General features: G+C 35.8%; 1 protein-coding gene across 1 annotated transcript in view; it reads right to left on the bottom strand.

The window, feature by feature from the left end:
* The window catches only part of ASCC3 (activating signal cointegrator 1 complex subunit 3), a 255,303-nt gene that overhangs the window by 58,142 nt on the left and 169,885 nt on the right, over window positions 1–27,276 (bottom strand). The window contains exons 14-17 of the mRNA XM_043439337.1: window positions 23,147–23,281; window positions 9,461–9,652; window positions 8,924–9,148; window positions 2,744–2,863 (exon numbers count right to left, since the gene is read on the bottom strand). Of these exons, the coding sequence (XP_043295272.1) occupies window positions 2,744–2,863; window positions 8,924–9,148; window positions 9,461–9,652; window positions 23,147–23,281 (672 nt within the window). The remainder of the gene's footprint in view (window positions 1–2,743; window positions 2,864–8,923; window positions 9,149–9,460; window positions 9,653–23,146; window positions 23,282–27,276) is intronic.

Genomic DNA, 27,276 nt, shown 5'->3' on the forward strand with positions numbered 1-27,276 from the left:
TAGAAAATCATATAAAAATGACTTTTGATATTAACCTGGTACTTTAAGAAAAATCAATTGGTATGTTTATCTTGAGATTTGAGATGCTTTAGCCCATAAAAAAAAAAAACATGTTGTGTTTTGTCTTCCTTTATTCCTTCAGAATACTTTCATAGTACCATTGACCTGTCCTACAAAACCCATATCTGTAATAAGCTAGTGCCTCATTCTTAAAAATTTATAAAGTTACAGGTTACAACACATCTACATTTTATAGCTGAGAGCAATCTGGCTGTAAAAGAAGATATCTGAGTAAAGACTAAATCTAAGTATTTAATATAAAAATAAAATGATTTCAGATGAACAGCTTCATAACTAGTTGTTGCTGCTATTTTTCTTTATTTCCCCCTCCTAAATCTTTAAGTTTCAAAAGTTTCCCATGGTCACATTTACTGTATATGAAAAGGAAAAATAAAGAAGAAAAAAGAAAGGCATCCGCTTTGATAACACCATGGAATGTAAACACAAACTAAGCCATTATTATTAATAAATGGAAGAAAACTATAATGTTAATGTAATGTTAGTTGATCAGTCATGTCCAACTCTTTGCAACCCCATGGGCTGAAGCCCACCAGGTTCCTCTGTCCATGGAATTCTCCAGGCAAGAATACGGAGTGGGTTGTCATTTCTTTCTCCAGGGGATCTTCCCGATCCAGGGATTGAAACTGGGTCTCCCACACTGTGGGCAGATTCTTAACCATCTAAGCTACCAGGGAAGCTTTGATAACACCAGGGAATACATACACAAACTAAGCCAACATAATTCATGAATGGAGGAAAACTATAATTCTGAGTTAAATTCAACCTTTCTTCTAATTTTGATTTAATACCAGTGAATATTGATATGATGGTGGTGAAATAGTATATTCATTAGAGAATAACTGGATTTTATCTGTAATTAGGAAGCATTTACAGGGTATAAAGCAGAGTTCTAAAGAAAAGACAAGACCTCACAGAATTTTTAAGCTATGTGGACCACACAGCTGTGAAGTTTGTAGGAAGAGCTGTGACCACATGCATTTGATTCTCAGTCTATGTTCTCAGCAGAACCGATTCAGCCTCCAAACTGTTAAGATAGTAACTCATTAATGCTATCTATTAACTTAGGAACAAGGACTTAGAAGGACTTGATAAGAGGAACATACGGTATACAACATCACCCTTTTATTAAAAGTGGTCTATAAGTTTCCTCATGTATTATTTATTCCGAAAACTAAATTCAAAAAATATAGTTAAAAAAATCATAGCAAAATACTAATATCAAATGGAAACTCACAACATAAACATCATTAGTATCAGTAGGAAAGAGGTATAAAGAAAGTAAAATAATTACAGGGGATAAAATTAATTTTCCTTCAGTTCAGTTCATTCAGTCATTTCCGACTCTGTGCGACCCCATGGGCTGCAGCACACCAGGCCTCTCTGTCTATCACCAACTCTCAGAGGCTGCTCAAACTCATGTCCACTGAGTCGGTGATGCCATCCAACCATCTCATCCTCTGTCATCCCCTTCTCCTCCTGCCATTAATCTTTCCCAGCATAAGGGTCTTTTCAAATGAGTCAGTTCTTTGCATCAGGTAGCCAAAGTATTGGAGATTCAGCTTCAGCATCAGTCCTTCCAATGAATATTCAGGACTGATTTCCTTTAGGATGGACTGGTTGGATCTCCTTACAGTCCAAGGGACTCTCAAGAGTCATCGCCAACACCACAGTTCAAAAGCATCAATTCTTCAGCACTCAGCTTTCTTTATAGTCCAACTCACATCCATACATGACTACTGGAAAAACCATAGCTTTGACTAGATAGACCTTTGTTGGCAAAGTAGTGTCTCTGCTTTTCAATATGCTGTCTAGGTCAGTCATAACTTTTCTTCCAAGGAGCAAGCATCTTTTAATTTCATGGCTGCAGTCCCCATCTGCAGTGATTTTAGAGCCCCCCAAAATAAAGTCTGCCACTATATCCATTGTCTTCCCATCTATTTGCCATGAAGTGGTGGGAGCAAATGTCATATTCTTAGTTTTCTGAATGTTGAGTTTTAAGCCAGCTTTTTCACTCTCCTCTTTCACTTTCATCAAGAGGCTCTTCAGCTCTTCTTTGCTTTATGCCATAAGGGTGGTGTCATCTGCATATCTGAGGTTATTGATATTTCTCCTGGCAATCTTAATTCCAGCTTGTGCTTCCTCCAGCCCAGCATTTCTCATGCTATACTCTGCATATAAGTTAAATAAGCAGGGTGACAATATACAGCCTTAACATACTCCTTTTCCTATTTGGAACCAGTCTGTTGTTACCTGTCCAGTTCTAACTGTTGCATCCTGACCTGCATACAGATTTCTCAAGAGGCAGGTCAGGTGGTTTGGTATTCCCATCTCTTGAAGAATTTTCCACGGTTTATTGTAATCCACACAGTCAAAGGCTTTGGCGTAGTTAATAAAGCAGAAGTAGATGTTTTTCTGGAACTCTCTTGCTTTTTTGAAGATCCAATAGATGTTAGCAATTTGATCTCTGGTTCCTCTGACTTTTCTAAATCCAGCTTGAACATTAGTATTTTCTAAAAAAAAGACTAAAGCTCTGTTTTTCTTACAGGTACCTAACTCTTTTCAGATGAGGCAGAAGTAGCAAATATTTATCCTCATACCATGAAAGGATTATAGAACTAAAAAGGAGGTCTGACTTTCTTTTTTAATAAATGAGTTTTTTTACCTGATAAGCCTTGTGGCTGATGCCATATACTAATGGATTTGCTCTCATCCGTACATAAAGATAAGTGTAGCTTATCCACTTCACTGCTTCTTCCACATTAGTAACCGTTCCCAGAGCAATCTGCAAATCAAAAATATAACAAAAATTAAACTAATGCATTAAAGTTGAATATAAACATCGCATCAAGAACCATTTTGTCAAAAGCTAAGTTTTTAAAATGCATCACTATGATGTATTTAAAAGAAAGTAAGCATCATTATTGGCCATGCCATTTCTCCAATTAATTAAAAATCAGCCCTGCCTCATTTGAGAACAGTACACTAGATATGGTACCTGCCAAAACTGACCTTACTTACTATTATTGCATTGGATTATTTTTCCCGTTTGAGTTTAATTTTATATAGTATTAAAAACATTTTGCTATTCATTAATTCTTCTTCTTCTTGTTTCTTTTAAATCTTGGCTACATTTAATGTGACAACATTATTGATAGTTTTAAATGTAACTGTACCACAAGTAAAACATAATATTGATGATTTTATCCCTCTTTATTGTGATTTTGTATACTGTCATCACCAAAATCACAAAGGGTATAACATTAATTTTTTTCCTCTAAAGATTCCCATTTGCAGTATAGCTAGTAATAAATATATAATATAAATACAATGGTAAATGCAATAATTTTGGCACAAATATTTTATTGGGATTTATACATATTAATAACATATGTACCTCAAAATAAATACAAGAACAGGGAGTGGTTTTAATCTTTTTATTGGTAAACTTAACTTATGGAAAAATAAGTTATTTATAAATTTGAATTATAATAAACACTGGGTATTTCTTTAGATTATAGTCTGAAATTTTTAACATAGCATTTTAATGTAACTTTATAATATGGTAATTTAATGAAACCAAATAATTTTAAAACAATGATAACATGTAAAATCTGTGTAATAAAAGGAATTGCTAGAAAATGATCTTAACACGGAACTGCAGTGAAAAACCTTCTTAAAAATGCATTTTTTAGCCTTGGATCTACAGGTAGTCACTCTGCTTCTTCCCAGAGTGCTCGTTCTAATTAACAGACTCATCCAAGTTATGCCACTTCAGATTTGAATGATTTTTCCAGAATTTGTAGCTGAAAAAATTTTTACATCTGAATACTTTAATCAAAGGATAACTGATGGTCTCCACCCTAAGTAACCAAATTTTGGGAGACAAGAAGGAAAAATAAATCCTGTTGTTTTAGTATAAAATATTAAAGAAAATATAAACATTAATGTTTGCTTTATTCTCGTTATAATTTAAATTCTGTATAATTAATTTTGTAAAGTAACTATGTGTAGGCTTAGCTGTCTTTATTTAGTTGGAGATGACATATAGCAATTTATAAATATCATTATAGTATTACATCACGCTATTCATCCTTAAATAAATGACCAAAACTAAATAAATGACAAGGCAGATGTTATATTTTTAAAAAATTAAACTATCTTGATATATGTCAGAGAAAGACAATATTGTAAGATCTCCTTTATATACAGAATCTAAAAACACCAAACTCAGAAAACAAAGAGCAGAATGGTGGCAGCCAGGAGTTGAGGGGTAAGGAAAATGAGGAGATGTTGGTTAAAGGGCACAGATTTTCAGGCACATGAGTCAGCTCTGGGGATCCAATGTATAGCATCATGACTGCAGGTAATCCTGTTGTGCTCTAAACTTGGAAGCTGATATGAGAGTACAGCTTTAGTGCTCTCATCCTAACAAAGACAAAACGGTCATCACATGACGTGAAGGACGTGTTTACTAACTTTATTGTGGGAAACATTTAACAAATACATGTGTGTGTCACATTACTGTACTGCATAACCTGAAACTTACAATGTCATGTCAGTTATAACTCCATAAAGCTGGAAAAAATAAATAAATTTACATTACATATTTACAAATGACAAAAACTGACCACAGTCTAAGTAAACATACACATTTACTAAAATGTGAACTGTAAGACTTTCTACAAAACAAAGAGTAACAAGAAGTAAAATTTATCTAAGGAGTGAGTTGAACAACACCTCCTAAATATTTACAAACAGCACAGTTAAACATTTTCTAGTCTACTTAGACAAAGGAAACTAGTTAGATAACATGGCGAGACATCCGATAGCATTCTCCATTTTTAATTCTATTATCTGATTTGGATTGTATCAATTCCCTTATGATTTATTGACATTTTAAAATAACATTACACAACTCCTGAGTAGAAAATTTTATAAAAAATAAAATAAGCTTCCTATTACTTTCAAAGTCAGACAGTAAATTAACAATAACCGATAATTAGCTGTTGCTGAGCGCTGATAAGAATAAAGGAAAAGACCAAGTAGGTAGCAAAACCTGGATCAGGTAATACAAGTCTTTCAAATGTTCACCAAAAAGGAAAAGACCACTCAGAAAAATGAATGTAAATTTATGAGGGTACATCATACGGTGAGATTAATCCTTGAATGCCATCTAGTGACAATAATAAAAATTCACTTGCAAATATTTGTGGTCTCCTAGTAGCTACTTAGTATAGGAGGCTGATATAGAACAAGTGTTTTTCATAGTCTCTCTCTGAAATTTATTCATTCACCCCAATAATCATCCAAGAAGCCAGTAAGTCAAGTACAATGGATATGGCAATAAATATAGCATGGCACCTCGTCTTAAGAAGTTCTGTAGTCCCTTAGGTGAGATACATGTAACTAATTAAGATGACTTCTATGAAACCATTATCCACAGTGCCAGGACACACCATGTATTCAAAAATGCTTTTAAAGAAAAACACCTAACATGTATAACTTATAAAAAAGCACCATTAATATCTAGTGTAACAGAGCTTTAAGTGTTAAGTAGGAGGAAAAAAAAAATCTATCCCAACTTTGGTAATTTAGAAGGCTCAAAGTGTCATTTTGTATCTGATTTATCTACTTAAGCTTTAGTCATCACAGTTATCTTGTTTATTTGTATGTGCTTTTAAAAAGCTAGTTGAAATCAAATAAAACTAAACAAGCAAATGTAATAATCATATTTATATAAATACATATGCAAACACAAATCCCCCTAGTACATGTATGCAAACACATTTATACCACTATTCATTTATTTATTTCACTAAAATTTGTGAGAGTAGCAAGTATAATTGGGGCTGAGCATAAAGGAACTATGAAGTAACACAAGTGGCATAATCTTGTACTAAATAACAACTTGGCACAGGTGTTTGTTAACTTTTCACAACAATCTAGTGATGCTGTTCCTAATTTAAACATGGGACGAAGAGCACTTTACAGGGGAAGTAAATAGACTGAGAGTCTTTAGAGCAGAAGAGCTGTACTGGAAAGGAACCAGAGTCAGAACTGGGAGATGTCAGGCTACTGAGGCCATAAATCCAAAGACAAAGTGCTTGTATTTATACCCTGAGGAGATGGACAGAGGATGACAGACAGAGGAGCCTGGCGGGTCTAGAGCCCACGCGGTCATGAAGAGTCAGACACGACTGAGCACGCATATGCACACGCACTGCTGTGTAGATGGGAGGAACTCTGTACAAAGAATGTACGTACAGTTATAGAAAGATTAACACATTTTAAAGCACGGACCACAGGGCCTTGCCACAGAATAGGTACCCAGTCATGTTTGCTGAATCAATTTTCATAAGCCTCAAACATGCTTCGGTGTTTCTCTCAGAGCAGAATGAAATGGTATAGATAGGGCTGGGACTTCTGACTTTTTGGCATTAATTAGCATTAGGGAGTCAGCCCGATTAGGGATCAATTAGCAAAGTTGCCTCATAAAATACCCGCATTAAAATGACTGCTTGATAGAATACTTTCTCCAGTTCTTCTAAACTAGTGTTATCAAGGATAGTAGTCTGGGCAACATTCCCAATCTAACATGACCTTGGTGTTGACAACTGTTGCTATACAGTCTGGCAAAGTTTTGGGGAATCTAAAGACTAAAAAATTCATTACCTTGAGAGCACAGCATACATTCATTGTATAAACTAATTTCACACTTGGCTTCCACAGATTACCAAATTTAATTTCACATTCAAACTATAATTTAAGGGAATTTGTTTCCTTAATAAGAAATTTTACTTTAATTTGGAACTAGTCTAATAGACAAAAAATGATGAAGAAAATTTAGCAATGGCTATACTTCACTATATTAGCTAAGAATGTCAAGGTATATGTTTTGTTATTTGAATGCCATTTATAGTATTAAATGGAATTATGGTTCTAGATAGTTGACATTTCTGAAAATGACAAACACTAATAAGTATTTTATGAATATGAGATGGATCTGTGGGCTACAATTCATTTTTAATTTCTCAGGAATTGACCAAATAGTTTCACTGATGGTATTTTATGGTCCCTAAGAAAAAGAATTCCTGAGGACAAGAGTTACTCATCTGTGTCTTTTGCATAAAAGCATCACTATTTGGTGTCTACCACTTAAAAAAAGCTATTAAGGAAAATAATTCTAAATTTACAAAGATGTAGGCTTTCTTAATATGCTTTTCTAGAAATATTATATAAAAGAGTCTTGCTTTTTATTGTAAATAAGAGAAATGATTACTGCCATTTTGGAAAATATTTAGTCCTGGTCTCAGAAGAAGGCAAATGGTAGGTTAATTAATATAGAGAAATGTATTCATTCATGTGTATTCACTGACCACATTTTATACAATTGAAATCTCGGCTATAATAAAAAGACTATTTTTGTAGTTAAAAAGACTCGAGTTTGAACAGTACTGGTTTCAAAAATTAGTACCTGAATGAGCTTTGGGCGTTATCTATCTCTCTGAGAACAATATCTCCTGAGCATCAGTACTGACGGAAGATACAAAAAGTACCCAGCAGGTTGGCACATCCTCAGTCCATTGCTACTATTACTATCTTTGTACAATAGACTATTTTTATCATAGATTCCAGTGACCCAAGACCTAATGATTAAAACCATGCCATTATAGTAGGCAATGAGGATAAAAACTGAGTTACAGTATTTCTTTTGGGGACAATCTTTACATCATAATTAATTTTCTAATCTTTTTTATTTTCTTATAATTTTGCTGCTAGAAACCAGCATCTTTCCTGATCTTTTCTAACTTCCAACTAGATCTTCCAAACCTTACTTAACTTTCTGAAGCCAGATCAAGTTTTATCACCTTCATGAACAAAGCCTTTCCTGATAGGCTGGGGCCAAAGGTGTTTTCTCCTTCTACTGAATCCTTCTTTAGAACTTTATTACCTACCAACACTATTGCACTGTGTTTTTGTATCTTTCTCTCCCATTCTGGACTATATACTCCTTAACAGAGGAATTGCATACTGTGTGTGTTTTTATCCTCTAAAAAGACTTGTAAATAAGATCAGTAGATCTAAGTGAAATTTCTATAATACTTCACAAATATTTCACTTATTCATGTATTTAATAGTTATATTCCACCTACTTTCAAAGACTGAGTCAACTTGAATGGTAAGAAGGGATATAGAGACAGAAAAGTGCTGAGTGACAGACAACAATAAAAAATGCCATAAGAACAGCAAAAACTCGTTTGATTGTTTGACACACAGATTCTTAAATTTAGAATGTTTATCCTCTTTACCAGTTAAGATGTTACCCAGGATTCCAGGGTCTGCTATTTAAATCTTAACACAAAAACACATCGCACATGAAATAAATTACAAATAAATTATGCTGCAGCTCAATTTAAGCAATCATATATTTTCTATAACAAAGTTAATCAAATGAGCTAAAACAGAAGAGCTTTATTAACCTTATAAAAACTTTATAAAATACTTCATAATAAACTTTATAAAAGTTTATATGAACACAGTTGTTGTTATTACTATTTCCTTAGTTTGTATAGCTGTGGTTAGATTTCTGCCCTTTCACAAAACCTCATGACTTAAAAGCACAGTCTTTTAGCAATGAATTGTTATCAGTTCTAATTTGCATTTTATATTGCTCTGATCTAATCAAGGATATCACCATTCCACCTCTTGTGTCTCATGACTGTGAAAGGGAATAAAATGTATTATTAAATATTACAAAATAGCAATCAACTCAACCTTTATTTTTCTTAGTCTTTCTTGAAGCTGATGATTCCATTCCAACCTTTTGCTTATTAGCTCTTACCTCTGCATTTAGATGATCTGCAAGGCTTTCTAGAAACTGGCTCTCAATTGGGTTTTGTTGAGTGAGCAAAGAGAGGTAATGGCTGAGTTTATCATGGGTTGTTATGATGATTCCTTCTCCAAATTTGTCAAATTGTGGTCTTCCGGCTCGACCAAATATCTGCATGACATCTAAAATTCCAAGGTCAACAAAGGAGCCTCTTTTTGCAGCATATATTTGTGTTCCCTAGATGAGGAAAAGTTAATAAAAATTTACATAAACACACACAAATATAATCCTGATGAGTTGAATACTGAAATTAGGCAAATATGGCAAGATCTCAAAAGTGTACTTTAACTAATCCTTTCATTATCTGTGATAGAGTTAAATTTTCACAATATAAACTAGATTCTTTTGGAGAAAATAATTCTGACCTTATATGAATAACATTCAAAGTCACTGAAGCAGCCAAAATCACAATACTTTTCTAAATAAATCAAGCCACATGTTTGTTTTAAGATATCTCAAATCCATGCAAAAAGGAAGGTAAGCTCTCACCTTAATAATAACAGCATGAGCAGGAAGATTGACACCCCAGGCTAACGTTGCCGTGCAGACTAGGACTTTGATATGCCCATTAGAAAACAAGCTTTCAACCAAATTTCTGTCCTGCCGGAGCATGCCTGCATGATGAATACTAAAACCATCTGGAAATAATTCTCGTACTTGTCTATTTCTTGACTTTTGCACCTAGAGTAGACAGCAACAAAACATAAAAGTGTTATTTAGCATTTAAAAGCAATTGTTATTTAGCATGTCTCCTGACTAAGTTTATCAAAGAGAGCACAGAATTATTGTTAAGCATCTTAAGGTCTTCCTAAGTTTTAGTATATAATGTGTCATACAAGATCACTTAAAATTATATTTCAGCTATCTTAAAAAATAGGTAACCTTGAACATGGCACAAAATCCAAAAGGAAAGAAGTTAAAATCAAGTGTTTCTTTCACTCAGGTATCCTCTTCCTATAATCGATCAGTATTACCTGTTTTGTATTCATCCAAAAGAAATCTATTAAAAGTAAGCATAAATCTCAGTGGATTCCAACTCATTCGGAGTAAAGGTCAGAGTGCTTACCATGCAAGACCCACAGAAATCATTCCCATCCCCGAACCTCACTTACTCATGCCAGACACAAGTGCTGGCTTTTTCTCTGAAGTCTTTTTTTTTTTTTTTTTTTAACAAATCCACACCTCCCTTGAGGTCTTTACACTGTCTGTTCCAGACTCACTGCCTTGGACATCTCTCCCCCTTACCGAGATGTCCCTGGTTCCGCTGGTCATGCACTCCTTCTCATGATAATGAGCCAATAAGCCCAGCTGCGCCCCCCTCACACCTGTGTTCCTGCCGATCTCTGACAGGAGGGCACCAGCCTCCTCAACGTCACATCTGCCCTGAATATACGAACCCGCTTCTGAGGGCTGGTCTTTGGCTTGGTCTGAGCTCAGATGTGGGGTCCCGTCCGCTTATCTGCAATTTGTGTAAGTGCTACAGCAAATCTTTTAAAATTCACTGATAGCTCATCGTACAATGGAGACATTTTTTCTGCAAAATTAAACACTAACATAAGTGCTCAAAGTTTCTGTTTGGGCACCACAACCTGTGCTTGTTTGCTGTTGCTCCGAAAATTTCAAGATCGACGTCTTGATAGCTTCTTTTGAAAGAGCGTTTCCATAATTTTTATGTAAGGTGCACGACACTGGCGGGGAACGGGGTTCTAGCACTGACTTCATCACACGGGCTAGCTCTTAAAATCGGAAACTTCTAAGTCAATAATAATTAAGAAAATGATCTGTGAAAACCGCACTCCATGAAATCTGCTTCAAATAGAAAACGGAAGGGATATATTAACAAACCGCACCATCTAGTGGCCAGCCAAGTAAATAACAACTTGGAAATATAACACAAAAAGATTTATCTTTTTTTAAAATTTCATGGGGAGGGTATTACTTCATTTTTGTGCAGTGTGGTCAGCCTCTTATAAATACTTCTATATGCACACTTTATGATTAGCTACATTGGCCCTAAGTTAAGGATCATATTGCCTTAACTTTCATCCTTTTAGTGTGTTCATGTCAATCTCACAAATACGGGCTCCAAGTTATGGAGTATTTCGGTCTCCGTGTTATGGAGTATTTGCTAGTATTGAACAAAGCTCCTTCACCAGGTCAAGGTAGAAAAAGTGAAAACATTTTACTTACTTCATTTCTTCCCTAACATTCATGAGTGAACATTCAGAGCTCACAGAGCAAACTAAAAAATACTGCTTAGAGACATTCAGAACAAAGCTGGATGGCTCTGTAGGGTGAATCTGTTGTCTGTAGACTCCTGAACCGGAATATCTTGATGGGCGTGTTATAAATGCAGATTTTTAGTCAAAATCCAGTTGAGTTAAGTCTTGGCTTGTGATACCATGACACAGTAAGAAGCTGAACCCCAGAAATATGTAACTGTGGTGCAGAGTATTTCTAGAAGGTAGTAGGTGGATCATGGGGTGCTGACGCAGCACCTCCCACCCTGACCAGGTGGGTTCAACCAGCCTGGTCTCTGCAAGCAACCAAGAGGTCCCAGGGGTCACTTCTCCTTTCTCTCTGTTCTCACTGGTATTCTGTGCTGTTTTATTGTATTACTTCAGTAGAGACCTGAAGTAATCTTAAAGTAAGACTGGGTTGGTCTTTCTCAACGATCTTAGAATCTGAATCTGCTGTTTTTGATCTAGCCTAGTTCACAGTATAAATAAATGAGAAATCTTGGAAAGAGATCCAGGGATAAATATGCTTTAAAACTTTATTTAAAAATTATCATATAGTCAAATTATCTTCTCACTTTTGGTGTACAGTTCTATGAACTTTAGTATATGTTCAAACTGTGTAACCACCATGATAATGATACAAACAGTTCCTTTACACACCGCCTCAAATTCTCTTGTTATTTCTTTATAGTTAAACCCTCCCCTCCTACAGCCCCTGGTAGATCAGACCCCCTGATCTGCTCTAGGAAAATATGTGACTAACATTTATATTAAAACTGATAGAAAATTGTAATAAGAGCAATGGAAGAAAATTTAAAGGCTGTCTAACATCTAGGCTTTCATCCTTTTTAAAGACAAATTAATTCTAATGTTAGTTAGGGACCTTAGAGCACAGAAATAGAAGTCTAAAAATTAATCTTACAGAGGCAGTGTACTAACACTGATATTAAAACCTGATAAAGCAGCAGAAAACAGAATACAATATAGAAATACCTAACAATATTAAACCTAACAGTAAAGAGCTTTGGAAAATAGAATTCACCAATGCATTAAAACAATATATCACAACTAAGTAAATTAAACCCCAGAAGGCAAGGTCACTATACCTATAAATAAATTTATATGAACATGCTTATGAATGAGTCAAAGGAGAAAAAACATAGATGATCTAAAGGCACTGAAAGCTCACAAAAGACCACATTCAATCTTAATGAGCAGAGGTGACAATACTGATTTTAAACCACAATGAATCCTAAAACATTAGGAGTACATCTATTAAAGTTAGAAACAAGGCAAAGTTGTTTACAATCAGCTAACCGATGTCTTAAACAATGGAATTAGACATGAGAAAATAGTAAAAAGTAGAAATACTAGAATGGAAGAGATCAAACCAATTATTAGTTACAGATGAAATAAACATTTATTTAGAAAATTGAGAATTAATTAAAAACTACTAACTAAGGATTGAATTCAGAAAGGTAACAGTCCCTCAAATCAATATTTTAACAAGTGTTTCTATATATAAACAATAACTTGTTAGAAAATAAAAGGGAAGAAAACATCACATCTATAAAAGCCATCAAAACCAGAAAAAAGCAAGAAATAGGTAGAACCCTACCTGAAGAAATCATCATAACACTGCCAAAGGATATTCAACAAATGAAATCATACGCTTTGTTTTTGAGTTGGAAAAACCTGATTTGATAAAAATATCAATTCTCACTAATGTAATCTGTAAATCAATATATTAACTTAACTAAAAGGTAAACATCATTTCTTGGAAGTGATACGGAAGTGATATGGAAATGATACGGAAGTACAACCTAAAAAGTACACCTGTATATTTATCCAGAAAAAAAATTCTAAAATTGAAGAATAATGAGGATGCTTATCCCAAACACATATTAAAAATATTATAAAAACAGGACAAGTAAAATAGTTTGATACCAGAGAAGAGTCAATAAGCTCAAGGAAATAGAAGAGAAAACTCAGATACTGACTCAGGCAAATGTGAGAATTTTGTTACGTTACATTAAATTTTATAATCAATGAAATAAACAAGGAGTCCCGCCTGCTAAGATGTAAGAGATGTAAGAGACAAGGGTTCGATCCCTGGGTCTGGAAAATCCCCTGGAGAAAGAAATAGCAACCCACTCCAGTATTTTTGCCTGGAAAATTCCATGGACAGAGAAGCCTGGTGGGTTATAGTCCATGGGGTTGCAAGTAGTCACACACGACTGAAGCGACTTAACACAGACATTCAGAAACTCATTTGCTGCAGGACGTCATCAAAAAGGATGTGACCACCAGTTTGATCCACGAGTTGGGCCCAGGTACCTCATCCTTCCCCAGTCCTTGGAATATGCACTCTGCTTGCCTTCACTATGTTAGAGTCTGGCCAAGAACATAGCCTTTAGTTAGAAACGCAGTGTTGACTATGTACGTGACTAAATCCCATTAAGGCTTCTATATAAACTTTTAAGAATGTAGCAGGTAAGTTTGGAGATCTACTTGTATATAAGTTCTCTTAATTTTTAAACCTGAGACCTACCAATCTAGAATAGTCTGCCTCTTTCTTCAGTTTCTCCTTCCCCTCTGCATATGGAGGGTTTCAAATTATACGCAGAAAGGTCTCGAGGAGAATGTAAACCAATACCATCACTATATGCAGTAAGTTCCAGTTGGATCAAAGATTTAATAACAAATATTAAAAATTAAATTTAAAAAGGGCTGGAGGAAATCATGGTTAAGTGGGTGTGGCCTTTACAAGCAAGGCAAAGCCCAAATACTATAAAAACTAATAAAAATCTCATCATGGTAAAAATATTCATAAATAAATCAAAATCACAGGTTAACTAGGAAAAATGTTTGTAACACATATAATAGTACATGCAATTTACAGAAGAAATTCAAATAGCAAATGTGAAAAATGCTATTTCACTCATAAAGAAATGCCAGTAAAAATAATAATGAAGTATCTTTTTTGCCTTTTAATCTGTCATAAACTCAAAAATTCTAACACTGCTCAGTGCTGGCAGTTAGATAGGAGGAAGTTACTGTTCCAGGAAATGTAAGTTGGAACAGTCTCCTTAGTGGGCAATTCAGGACCACTCATTCGCCAAACTTTTAAATGCATGTACATGTTGATGGATAAATGCCACTGCCAGGAATTTTTCCAATGGACATTGTTGCAACTGCCAAGAGTATGAGCAAGAATGTTTACTGCAGCACTGTTTACAATAAAACATAATTAGAAACAACAAAAGTATCCATCAAGACAGGGCAAATGAATGAAAATAATGTCCATACTGGGGCATACTATGTTGTGTTGAAAGAATGAATCAGATCTTTCTGTGTTGATTTGGAAAGATCTCCATGATGTATCACTAAGCAAAAAAAAGCAAGAGACATAAAAGTGTGCCTAACACGACCCAGTTTTTTCATACTGAAACTCACATGCAAACACACACAATGGTAGTTGTACAAAGTCTCCCCTTGAAAGGAATATAAATATAAGAAGCTTTTTTTACAACAGTTTCATCTGAAGAATGAAGGTAGATGGTTAAGCCTATGAGTTATGGAGCTGAACTTGTTTATTATTAATACGAGTTGCCTGCTGCTTCCTCAGATATCAGAACAGTTGTTTTCCGCCTGGCTTCTCAGGGTGAGCTCTACTCGGAGGCTAGGCTTTTAGGCTTCTGTAGCCTCTGCAGGGCTGGAGGGGTATAACCCACCTTGTTCACATTCTCTGAACAGAGTATTGGATTCTCCAAGGAAGGCATCAGGGATCCAACACTCTACTCACTGGATATAGTGTCTCTATACATGGAAATTCAGCACAAAGAACATTAAACTGTAAAAAGGTAAAGGAAGTCAAGAGCGTAGTACAAAAATTATCTAAATTGGTTTTCCTGGACTTTATATTTCCAGTTCTCACAAGTCAACTTCCCATACAGGGCTTTATTTTTCAGCAAAACCGGACCAGAACGGATAACTGCTAAGAATCCATTAGCACACAGAGGATGCTAAATATTTTCCCCCAGTGAAAGCACACCCCAGCTTCCTTCTATGACTTTACTTATCTTTTCCCTAACCGTGACACAGAAAATCAGTGTGACTACTTTTTAAAATGAATAAGGTTAAAATATAAACACTCTCCAAAGTTGACTTCCAAACTAACACAAATACATGGTTAAAGGAAGACTGACAGCAAAAACTGAAGTTAAAAGAAAACAAATTAACTCCATAAGATGAAAAAAATATGCATATGTAACACAAGACCTTTAGCTCAGTTACAAACCCTGAATGAAAGAGTAATGGGAAATGGCATAAATAATTTAGTGACCTCTGTAAGCCTTCTGAAGTAATTTATCTTGATAAGATATGCTTTAATGTGGATAATTTCAAGTCCATTAAGAAGAAATAATTTAACTGTCATCATAAAAACTAAAATTTAACCAGAAGGAGGCAAATAGTTTCTCGCAAATTATACCATTCTTTTCTACAATTACCAGTGAGTATGCCTTATCGATATTGGGAAAAAATATTATAGAGTCCTCATCTTGGGAAAGTGCTATTTTCATCATTCACTGTTTATAAAGTTAATCAATGAACTACTCTTCTACGGTCCTCTACATTCTGACTGAAATCCATATACCTAGCCCTTCATTCACCTTACAGTCCACTGGTCAAGAAACACTTTCATTCTTCAAATATATGAATTGGTTCCCTTTGCGCATGTTCTCGTTCTTTTTCTCTTGGAATGTCCTTTACTTTTCTTTCTTTCTTTTTTTGTAAAATGCCCTTTACTACTTTTTTTTCTGTTGTTGACTACTGAAACCCAAGACCACCAGCTTAAATTAATCTCTTTTGTCTTCCCATTGAACTGTTCATTCTTCTCTCATGTTATATGCCACATTTTTCTTTCCTTATATATGTATTTCTAAATCCTCTGTGGGATTGCATGTCTTGTCTCATTTGGTCATTTATTTAGAGAGGCACATTCGACCAGCTGAACTAAATTTGACATATTTAGAACTGGATGTCTGATATACTCTAAAATCAGTTTTCTTAGTAGGTGTATAATATTTAATTGAATTAACTGTCCATACTTTAAAACTCCCCTAGTTTTGGATATTTAGCTGTCAGTAATTTTTTCATTATAAATAATACGTTTGGATAAAACTCTTGGTGTGCATTAACTTCTCCAAGGCAAGATTCCCAGGTTTAGTATTTCAAGGTTAAAGGCTCTGAAAAACAGTTTGGCTCTTAAAATATATTACCAAAAACTTTCAAAAAAGAAGTGAACCGATTACTGCGACAGGAAATCTAGGAGTATGCCAAATCCTCAAATCACCTTCAGAATTTGACATTATCATTTTTAGTGTTTGATGATTTATTGGGTTTAAGAATATACAGTCTATTAATTTATACAACTTTAGTAATTTTTCCCCATAGTTTATCTATTTTATTTCCTTCTTTTCTTCGTTTACTTGTTGGAAACCATGTTTTAGCTATTAAACATAGTAAGTACAACATCTAAAGATATAGATATTAACTAGTCTGTTGTATTTGTGACTAATATTTCCCCAACCTATTTATTACTTTTTACAATTCAATATAATAATTTTTGTTGTCCAAAATCTTCATATTTAAATGTTGTCACATCTACTATTCTTTAAAGCTGTCATCTTCTTTCCCTTCAAAGCTCATACATAACCATTTACAGAGTGTCTACTATGTGACTGGCAAGATCTATGTTACCTCAGTTTCATTTTGTTTATGACAAATTTCAGCTCAAGGAAGGCAAAAGACGGATATGTTAGAGTGTGTGAGTCAAGATTGAAACCCAGGTTTGCCTGGCTTCAGTCTTTATGCTAAAGCGACTATTTCCCTTTGAAAATGAAAAAGTCATGCCTCCAAAAATCCAATTAAACACTCAGGTCTATTGTTTAATTAATTTTCTTTGATTTCACGTAAAAGTTAATATACTTTTAACATTCTTTTTATGAGGTTACAGACAGACAGCAGAATTAATATATTAGCCTTCAGAAGGAAAAGGGGTTGATATGCCTGAGGAAAGAATAAACTCTGAGATAACATTTTACACTTATTTAAAGTAAAAAAGTAAGAGAAAGGGGGTTATTAGGCACCTGGTACTCTCTTTAGGTAACAGATATCATCTATTCCTGGAAGAGGAAATTCTAATTTTATTAGGCTATACTGATGCTGGAAAGCTGCTAAAGCAGAAATAATTAAGGCTATCAATATTAAGTATCTGACAATTTATATCAAATCCCAATTCCTATAACTTAGGCAAAGGCTAAGGCTAACCTATGAAAACAGGAGATGGTTGGCAGATACAGATAATAATAAAAAGTCATAAAATGATACTTCAAAGTAGCTTGAGGGTACATACTATTACTGGCTTTTTCCTAGTGTTCTGATTTGCTTAATAGATATCCCTAATAACTACATTCATGAGACCTGCTGCATGACAGACCACATCTACCTGTGTGTGTTAGTCGCTCAGTCGTGTCTGACTCTTTGCAACCCCAAAGGACTGTAGCCCGCCAGGCTCCTCTGTCCATAGGATTCTCCAGGCAAGAATACTGGAGTGGGTCACCATGCCCTCCTCCAGGGGATCTTCCCGACCCGGGTCTCCTGCATTGCAGGTGATTTCTTTACTGCCTGAGCTACCACGGAAGCTCATATTTACCTATGAGGAAAACTTTTAATATCACTAATATATGTAAAAAACTGAACCACATTGGTGTCCATAAATCAGAGAAATATGGTACAAAGTGGGTGGGAATACACATCCTAGTACTAAAATATTTAACGCCTGTTAAAAGTTTTGTGCCTAAAGGAAAGAATTTATTTCACTGAGATGAAGAATGAAACAGAATCTGAGGATTCTAATTGGAATAATTTATTCAACTTAAAATTATAATAAAAAACAATGGCTTAACCAATGAAAATGTCTGTATCCCTAATGATAAACTTCTATGAATAAATGCAATCTACTACTTTCCCTAAAGTATGTTCTCTTATTGAAAACAGTGATTTCTTAAGAAGAGTTTCTCAGTGGGAGAGGGTGAAAGTAATATGCAAAGTAAATTTCTAGAAGTAGATTACCATAATATGACATGTAGTGTTTTATCATTTTTCAGCTAGTTTCCAAAATAATTTCATATATCATTCCATTTGTCTCTCACAGTAAACTACTAGAACAGGTGTTATTTACCCCATTATTATTCCACTTGATAGAAGAGAAAGTTTAGGTGTCTAAGGCCACAGGGCTTCTGAGGCGAAATCAGAGCCAAAGTTTTTGTCAATGTGCCCTCTTACTTTGAGCCTTATCTGGAATTCGTGAGATGCTCCCTTCCTCTAGGAGACTGCAAGTACCATCTTTATAGCTTAAGTTACTCTCAGAGTACTTCACTTTCCGTTCTGTATTATCCTGTTTCAGTGGACAATTTGGGAATAGCAGTTGGTTTTACAGCTGGGAGCGAATTTGAAATCAAAGATGGGAGTGGCATGAGCGGTCTTGAAATATAACTGTTACTGGGAAGAAGAGAGTCATTTTCAGCTGTGACTAAGGTACAGACACAGCCTTATTACATACACACACCATTCCCCCAACTCCATGAAAAAGAATCCATAATGAGTCTTATTTATTATTTAACAAATAAAGTGACTGTAAAACATCTATTTCTGCTTTATTAACTATGCCAAAGCCTTTGACTGTGTGGATCACAATAAACTGTGGAAAATTCTGAAAGAGATGGGAATACCAGACCACCTGACTTGTCTCTTGAGAAACCTGTATGCAGGTCGGGAAGCAACAGTTAGAACCAGACATGGAACAACAGACTGGTTCCAAATAGGGAAAGGAGTATGTCAAGGCTGTATATTGTCACCCTGCTTGTTTAACATATATGCAGAATACATCATGAGAAACGCTGGGCTGGAGGAAGCACAAGCTGGAATCAAGATTGCCGGAAGAAATACCAATAACCTCAGATATGCAGATGATACCACCCTTATGGCAGAAAGTGAACTAAAGAGCCTCTTGATGAAAGTGAAAGAGGAGAGTGAAAAGGTTAGCTTAAAGCTCAACATTCAGAAAACTAAGATCATGGCATCCGGTCCCATCACTTCATGGCAAATAGATGGGGAAATAGTGGAAACAGTGACTGACTTTATTTTTCTGGGCTTCAAAACCACTGCGGATGGTGACTGCAGCCATGAAATTAAAAGATGCTTACTCCTTGGAAGGAAAGTTATGACCAACCTAGACAGCATATTATAAAGCAGAGATATTACTTTGTCCACAAAGGTCCATCTAGTCAAGGCTATGGTTTTTCCAGTGGTCATGTACGGATGTGAGAGTTGGACTATAAAGCAAGCTGAGAGCCGAAGAATTGATGCTTTTGAACTGTGGTGTTGGAGAAGACTCTTGAGAGTCCCTTGGACTGCAAGGAGATCCAACCAGTCCATCCTAAAGGAGATCAGTCCTGGGTGTTCATTGGAAGGACTGATGTTGAGGCTGAGACTTCAATACTTTGGCCACCTGATGCGAAGAACTGACTCGTTGGAAAAGACCCTGATGCTGGGAAAGATTGAGGGCAGGAGGAGAAGGGGATGACAGAGGATGAGATGGTTGGATGGCATCACCGACTCGATGGACATGGGTTTGGGTGGACCCCGGGAATTGGTGATGGACAGGGAGGCTTGGCATGCTGCGGTTCATGGGGTCGCAAAGAGTTGGACGCGACTGAGCGACTGAACTGAAAGTGACTGTATGTTGAATAAAACTGTGAAGAAATGCTTTTTAAAAACCATAGTTGGTGAATTAGGAATTGAGATGGTTACTTTAAACACTTAGGAGTAAAGTATGGCTGTGGCACAATAGGTATTGAGCTGTAGTTCCATCAATAGGAGTCATGAGACTAAATTTTTATGTGCTACCATAGCAAATTTACCTTCTAATTTTCATGTTTTGAATACTTAATTTTCCATTTTTCAAATTCGTGAGAAGAAATATCTCCTACCATCATGGTAATAGTGTCCTTAGATTGCTAGCAAGTTAATACTATTCAAGTTTAAAAGGCACTTCAAGGAATAGGAACAAACATATATCCTGCACTAGAAGAATAAGCTAAAATTCTAGAGCTTTGAGAAAACATTCAGAAAGATTACTATATTTTGTTATAAAATAATTTCCATGGTGGAGGGGCCAACTGTTTTAAATCTTTCTTTAGGATATAGTTGGGCAGAAGAAATGTTCTTCCACTTAGTTAAAAGAACAAAACAAAACCACAAGCTCAAAGCTCTAAAGCCTTTAGCAAACCACAGGTTGGGTTTGATATACTCACTTTTGAACAAACAGGATGCACTGTTTGTGAAATGGGTGGTGAAAAGGTAGACTTTGGAGTCAGACTAATTCAAATCACAGCTCCACTTACTACGATGGAAGCCTCTGGAAAAATTTATTCTTTTTTCAGTTTTCTTATTTGTAAAATATGGATGAGAATCTTTAAAAGACAGAATAGTGGCATTCTGTCAAATGAGATAACTATAGTGAGAACATCTCTTCATAATGTTTGTCTCTGAGAAACAAAGGCAAACAAGAAAGATAGTTTTAGGGTAGCTATGATCAGCCAAATACCATATTAAAAAGGATAACGGAGAAAAGGACAATGTTCCTTGAAAACATGTACTTATTAATAAATCTCTGGGGAATCCACCCTTGTTCAAAAAAATAATAAGTAGGTCAGGATAAAAATCAAGTATAATAAAAATATCCAAAAAAAGGTCCAATAAAATGATTAGGGGTTTCCAAGTCTACCTAACTGTAGGAAAACTCTGTATTTCTCTGCTTTTTTTTTTTTCAGCTTAGTGTTCTGTGATTACATGTTTGGTGATGTGGCCTTAAATAAAATATCATTTGAAAATGTCTCTACATAAACTATTTCTATACGCTTTTGACTATTTAATGCTATATTTGAATTACTTATGCATAATATGTCGCATCAAGAAATAATAACAGTAAAAACCTACATCATAAGTTGTGACCATTAAGTGAGTAATAGAAGGCAATGAAAACAATGTCTGGCTCAAGTAAACGCTTGAAAAATACTGAATATTATTATCACAATGAAACAACAAACTTGTATGATTTAAAATAGCAATGACTCTCAGAATGGAGAGGTATGAAATAACCAGAAATCCACAAGGTGGCTCTCAAGGCTTGGCTTTTAAACACAATAGAGCTGCTCTGTATTTCCAAAGAAAATGAAACAAGACTTATGAATGCTGACCTGACTTTTCAAAGACTCTCATAAATTCATAATTAATAGATAACTGGAGGAATGCAAAGCTGCATAAGTGGTACGTAAAAGAAAATTTTACAAAGAGAAAAAAAATGGATAAATTTTGTAGTTACACTGAAAGAGAATCTGACATTCAAAACAACCTGTACCAGATTATCACAGAGAGAATTTAAAATACCAATATAAAATGGTAAGATTTACAGCACAATCCTAATAACAAAATACACCTTATTACGCTAGTAAATATGAAGGTGCAGAGCATATGTAGCAGCTACTCAGCAAATATCAGTTCAACCTCATGTTATGCAAACAAAATATTCTGAAGTTCCCACCATTTTATGCATATAGTTTTTTTTTAATTAAAAAAATTTATACGTATAGCTTTAAATCAAGGCAACATTTTCTGCAAAGGAATAAAGGGCATTTTTGGTTTTGTGAGCCATAAATCTCGATAGAAAGTACTCAATTTTTCCCCATTGTGTAAAGACATCCATAGAAGATAAAGGAAGGGCTCTCGGGCTGTTTTCTAATTAAACTAATTACAAAAACTGCCACCTTTGGCCCTCAGGCTGTAGTCTGTGCACTCTATCTAAATCATTATTTGATATGAGTAAACAAAATCTTTGGTAAATCTTTGAATACTAGCAATACCCAAATAACCTATAGATGTGCTTCTCAAACTATCATGTGCAGAAATCCTCTGCGGATCAAGCAGAAATGCAGATTAGGAGGTGGTAAATCACGGCAGGGGTGGGGGGGCTGAGGCTTTGCCTTTCTAACAAGGACTTTTCAGGCCCTTTGAGTATATACTGAATAGCAAGCCAGTTGTTCTGAATCTTTTGGGTCTCAAATTTGCACTCTCAAAAAGAGCTTTTGTTTATGTTATTTACAGGGAATTCCCTGGTGGTTCACATGGCAAACAATCTGCCTGCAATGCAGGAGGCCAGAGTTCGATCCCTGGGTTGGGAAGATCCCCCGGAGAAGGGAATGGCTACCCACTCCAGTATTCTTGCCTGGAAAATCCCTTGGACAGAGGAGACTGGTGGGCTACAGTCCATGGGGCTGCAAAGAGTCAGACACGACTCTTTCCTCCTCAATGTTATGTGGCAGCATGGATGGGCGGGGAGCTTGAGGGAGAATGGATACATGTGTATGCATGGCGGAGTCCCCTCCACCCGAAACTACTGTAACAGTGTTAATTGGTTATACTCCAATATAAAATAAAACGCTTTTTTAAAAAAGGGCTTTTGTTTATGCTAATTACATCTGTCCGTGTTGACTCTAGAAACTTAAAAAAATTATCTTTAAAAGAAGAATCCATTAGACATTAACAGATTTCATAATATTTAAATGTATTTTATGCTTTCACTATATTTTAAAGAGAACTAAACATTACAATTATAATCACATAGAAAAAGGTACTGATTGAACACATCAAGCACTGAGATCCTTTGACAGTCAAGAAAAAAGTAAAACTACAACATGATAAATCTATAATTTAACTTATTGGAAATTAGAGACCATGAATCTTCCATATATAAAATATCTGGCATATTACGTGTTTTAGTTCTTGTATTGTTTTGTCATTTGTTCCCTACCTGTTTTTCTGCATGTCCATAATCAGGTCCTTGAGTAGTTAAAAAGTAGGAAATCTGGCCATTATTCTTGGCTCTCTCTATTAGAGACATAGCTGTTCTTACAGTGGCATTTCGGGCATGTACAAACACCATCACCTAAAATAAAGGAAAACAGTGGATTTAATATTCACCTTCATTAAGAGATAGCTTAATATTGGTCTGGAAATCACAGTATATAAACAACTATTAACTTTTCAAAATAACCCCCCAGTTTATGAACATGTCAACATTTGCTTATTTTAGAACAAATTCCATTTGGATAAGGGCAAGTAAAAGTCAATACCATGATTTTGTTTATCATTAATCCTAAAAATAGGCAGAAGTCAAAATGAAATTAATGGATTATATAAAATGTGAAATTTAATTTATGCATTTTTCTTCTGAAGATGTGATTCATTAGCACAATCATATCTTATGAAGACAGAGTATAAAAACATACTAGAGCCTTATTCTCCCTAGTCAATGGAACTGCCAGTATCATTAAGATGTTTAAGGAAATTGAAAACAATAAAGATCACTCTTCTTTGGATGAAATCGTGCCTAAGAACAACCATTTAAAATAGAGTTTAGGGGACTGCTGGAGAAGACAAAGCTTCTAGAGAAGTATTTGGCATCTTCTATTGTGGCGGCCTTTCTACAAAGTGACAGTGGAAATCTGAATTAGGGGAAGTTCAGTGTCTGGATGCTTTGTCAAGAGGAAAAGGATCAAAGTCCTTTCAGGGACAGAAGTCAGGCAGAATGTGAAGGCAAAAAAGAGAGTAAAATCAGGGAGTGACTGGCAGTCTGCATTTGCTGCCTATCAGGGCCTGCCTTCTCTTCTATATGATGTTTTTTCTTCGGTTTCCACTTTCCTGTCCCTTCCCTTCATAGTTCAACCCCAGCCTTCTGAAAGAGCCATGACTAATTCCTGATTCTTGCCTCTCTTTCCAGTATCTCTCCATGTTTTCCTGTCAACTGTGTTTTCCCAGAAGCTGGAACTTTGCTGTTATCTCAGGCTACACATTTAGAAGGATATGTAACAGACTGTTTTCAGTCAGAAAATTAATAGGCTCATGGGAGTTGACCTGAGTAAGAGATCATTTTGAGGACAAACAAAAGTGAAAATAGGAAGGAGGTCTGGTATCTGACCTGAAAGGAGACAGAATGATATAGATCTAGAGCTCATGCTATATAATTAACCCATAGTAACCTTATACTGCGTTGGCCAAAAAGTCTGCTCAGGTTTTTTCGTACCATCGAATGGCAAACCTGAATGAACTTCTTGGCCAACTCAATGACTGGCCCACAGTAAACTTGTCAAAGGGAATGTTTCACATATGGGATCTGATAAAATTCATAGTGAAGTAAAATCTGAGATAACCATTGTTCAAGAAACTGGAATACTTAAGTGACACTCATTTAGGGTGTATTAAAAGTAAAGGAGAGTGGGTATTCTGGAGAAGACCAGAAGTTACTTAATGAAAATCTCCCAAAGTGTTTAGAGAAAATAGAACCAGCATGCTAGGTCATTTGGTAAAATTTAACATAAGTTAATCACAGCCTTCAAGGACATAAAGCTGGTGTGTTCACACTTTAATCAGTGCTCTAAGGAATGGGCAAGTTTAACTCAGATGACCATTATACCTACTACTGTGGGAAAGAATCCCTTAGAAGAAATGGAGTAGCCCTCATAGTCAACAGAGGGGCTGAAATGCAGTACTTGTGTGCAGTCTCAAAAAAAACAGAATGATCTCTGTTTGTTTCGAAGGCAAACCATTCAATATTACATTAATCCAAGTATATGCCCCAACCAGTAATGCTGAAGAAGTTGAAGTTGAATGGTTCTATGAAGACCTACAAGACCTTCAAGAACTAACACTCAAAAAAGATGTCTGTTTAATTATAGGGGGCTGGAATGCAAAAGTAGGAAGTCAAGAAATACCTGGAGTAACAGGAAAATTTGGCCTTGGAGAACAAAATGAAGCAGGGCAAAGGCTAACAGAGTTTTGCCAAGAGAATGCACTGGTCATAGCAAATATCCTCTTCCAACAACACAAGAGAGGACTCTACACATGGACATCACTAGATGGTCAACACCGAAATAAGATTGATTACATACTTTGCAGCCAAAGATGGAGAAGCTCTATACAGTCAGCAAAAACAAGACCAGGAGCCAGCTGGGGTTCAGATCATGAACTCCTGACTGTGAAGTTCAGACTTAAATTGAAGAAAGTAGGAAAAACCACTAGACCTTCAGGTATGACCTAAATCAAATTCCTTATGATTATACAGTGGAAGTGACAAATAGATTCAAGGAATTAGATCTGACAGAGTACCTGAAGAACTATGGATGCAGGTTCATGACACTGTGCAGGAAGCAAGGAACAAGACCATTCCCAAGGAAAAGAAATGCAAAAAGGCAAAATGGCTGTCTGAGGAGGCCTTACAAATAGCTGAGAAAAGAAGAGAAGCTAAAGGCAAAGGAGAAAAGGAAAGATATACCTGTTTGAAAGCAGAGTTCCAAAGAATACCAAGGAGAGATAAGAAAGCCTTCTTCAGTGATCAATGCAAAGAAAAAGAGGGGGAGGGGGGATCGGGATTGGGAATACATGTAAATCCATGGCTGATTCATATCAATGTATGACAAACCCACTGGAAAAAAAAATAATAATAATAAAAAAAAAAAAAAGAGGAAAACAACAGAATGGGAAAGACTAGAGAGCTCTTCAAGAAAATTAGAGATACCAAGAGAACATTTCATGCAAAGATGGGCTCAATAAAGGACAGAAATGATATGGACCTAACAGAAGCAGAAGATATTAAGAAGAGATGGCAACAATACACAGTAGAACTATAAAAAAAGATCTTCATGACCCAGATAACCATGATGGTGGTATCACTCACCTAGAGCCAGACATCCTGGAATGAGAAGTCAAGTGGGCCTTAGAAAGCATCACTACAAACAAAGCTAGTGGAAGTGATGGAATTACAGTTGAGCTATTTCAAATCCTGAAGATGATGCTGTGAAAGTGCTGCACTCAATATGCCAGCAAATTTGGAAAACTCAGCAGTGGCCACAGGACTGGAAAAGGTCAGTTTTCATTCCAATCCCAAAGAAAGCAATGCCAAAGAATGCCCAAACTACCACACAATTGCACTCATCTCACATGCTCGCAAAGCAATGCTCAAAATTCTTCAAGCCAGAATCCAACAGTACGTGAACCGAGAACTTCCAGATGTGCAAGCTGGATTTAGAAAGGGCAGAAGAACCAGAGATCAAATTGCTAACGTCTGTTGGATCATCAAAAAAGCAAAAGTTCCAGAAAAACATCTACTTCTGCTTTATTGACTACGCCAAAACCTTTGACTGTGTTGATCACAACAAACTGTGGAAAATTCTTCAAAAGATGGGAATCCCAGACCACCTGACCTGCCTTCTGAGAAATCTGTATGCAGGTCAAGAAGCAATAGTTAGAGCCGGACATGGAACAACAGACAGGTTCCAAATCGGGAAAGGAGTACCTCAAGGCTGTATATTGTCACCCTGCTTATTTAATTTATATGCAGAGTACATCATGCGAAATGCCGGGCTGGATGAAGCTGGAATCAAGATTGCTGGGAGAAATACCAATAACCTCAGATATGCAGATGACACCACCCTTACGGAAGAAAGTGAAGAAGAACTAAAGAGCCTCTTGATGAAAGTGAAAGAGGAGAGTGAAAAAGTTGGCTTAAAACTCAGCGTTCGGAAAACTAAGATCATGGCATCTGGTCCCACCACTTCATGGCAAATATAGGGGGAAACAATGGAAACAGTGTCAGATCTTATTTTTTTGGGCTCCAAAATCACTGCAGATAGTGACTGCAGCCATGAAATTAAAGGACGCTTGCTCCTTGGAAGGAAAGTTATGACCAACCTAGACAGCATATTAAAAAGCAGAGACATTACTTTGCAAACAAAGGTCCGTCTAGTCAAGGCTATGGTTTTTCCAGTGGTCACGTATGGATGTGAGAGTTGGGCTATAAATAAAGCTGAGAGCCAAAGAATTGATGCTTTTGACCTGTGGTATTGGAGAAGACTCTTGAGAGTCCCTTGGACTGCAAGGAGTTCC

This window comes from Cervus canadensis, chromosome 20, assembly GCF_019320065.1.
Source record: "Cervus canadensis isolate Bull #8, Minnesota chromosome 20, ASM1932006v1, whole genome shotgun sequence".
NCBI lineage: Eukaryota > Metazoa > Chordata > Mammalia > Artiodactyla > Cervidae > Cervus > Cervus canadensis.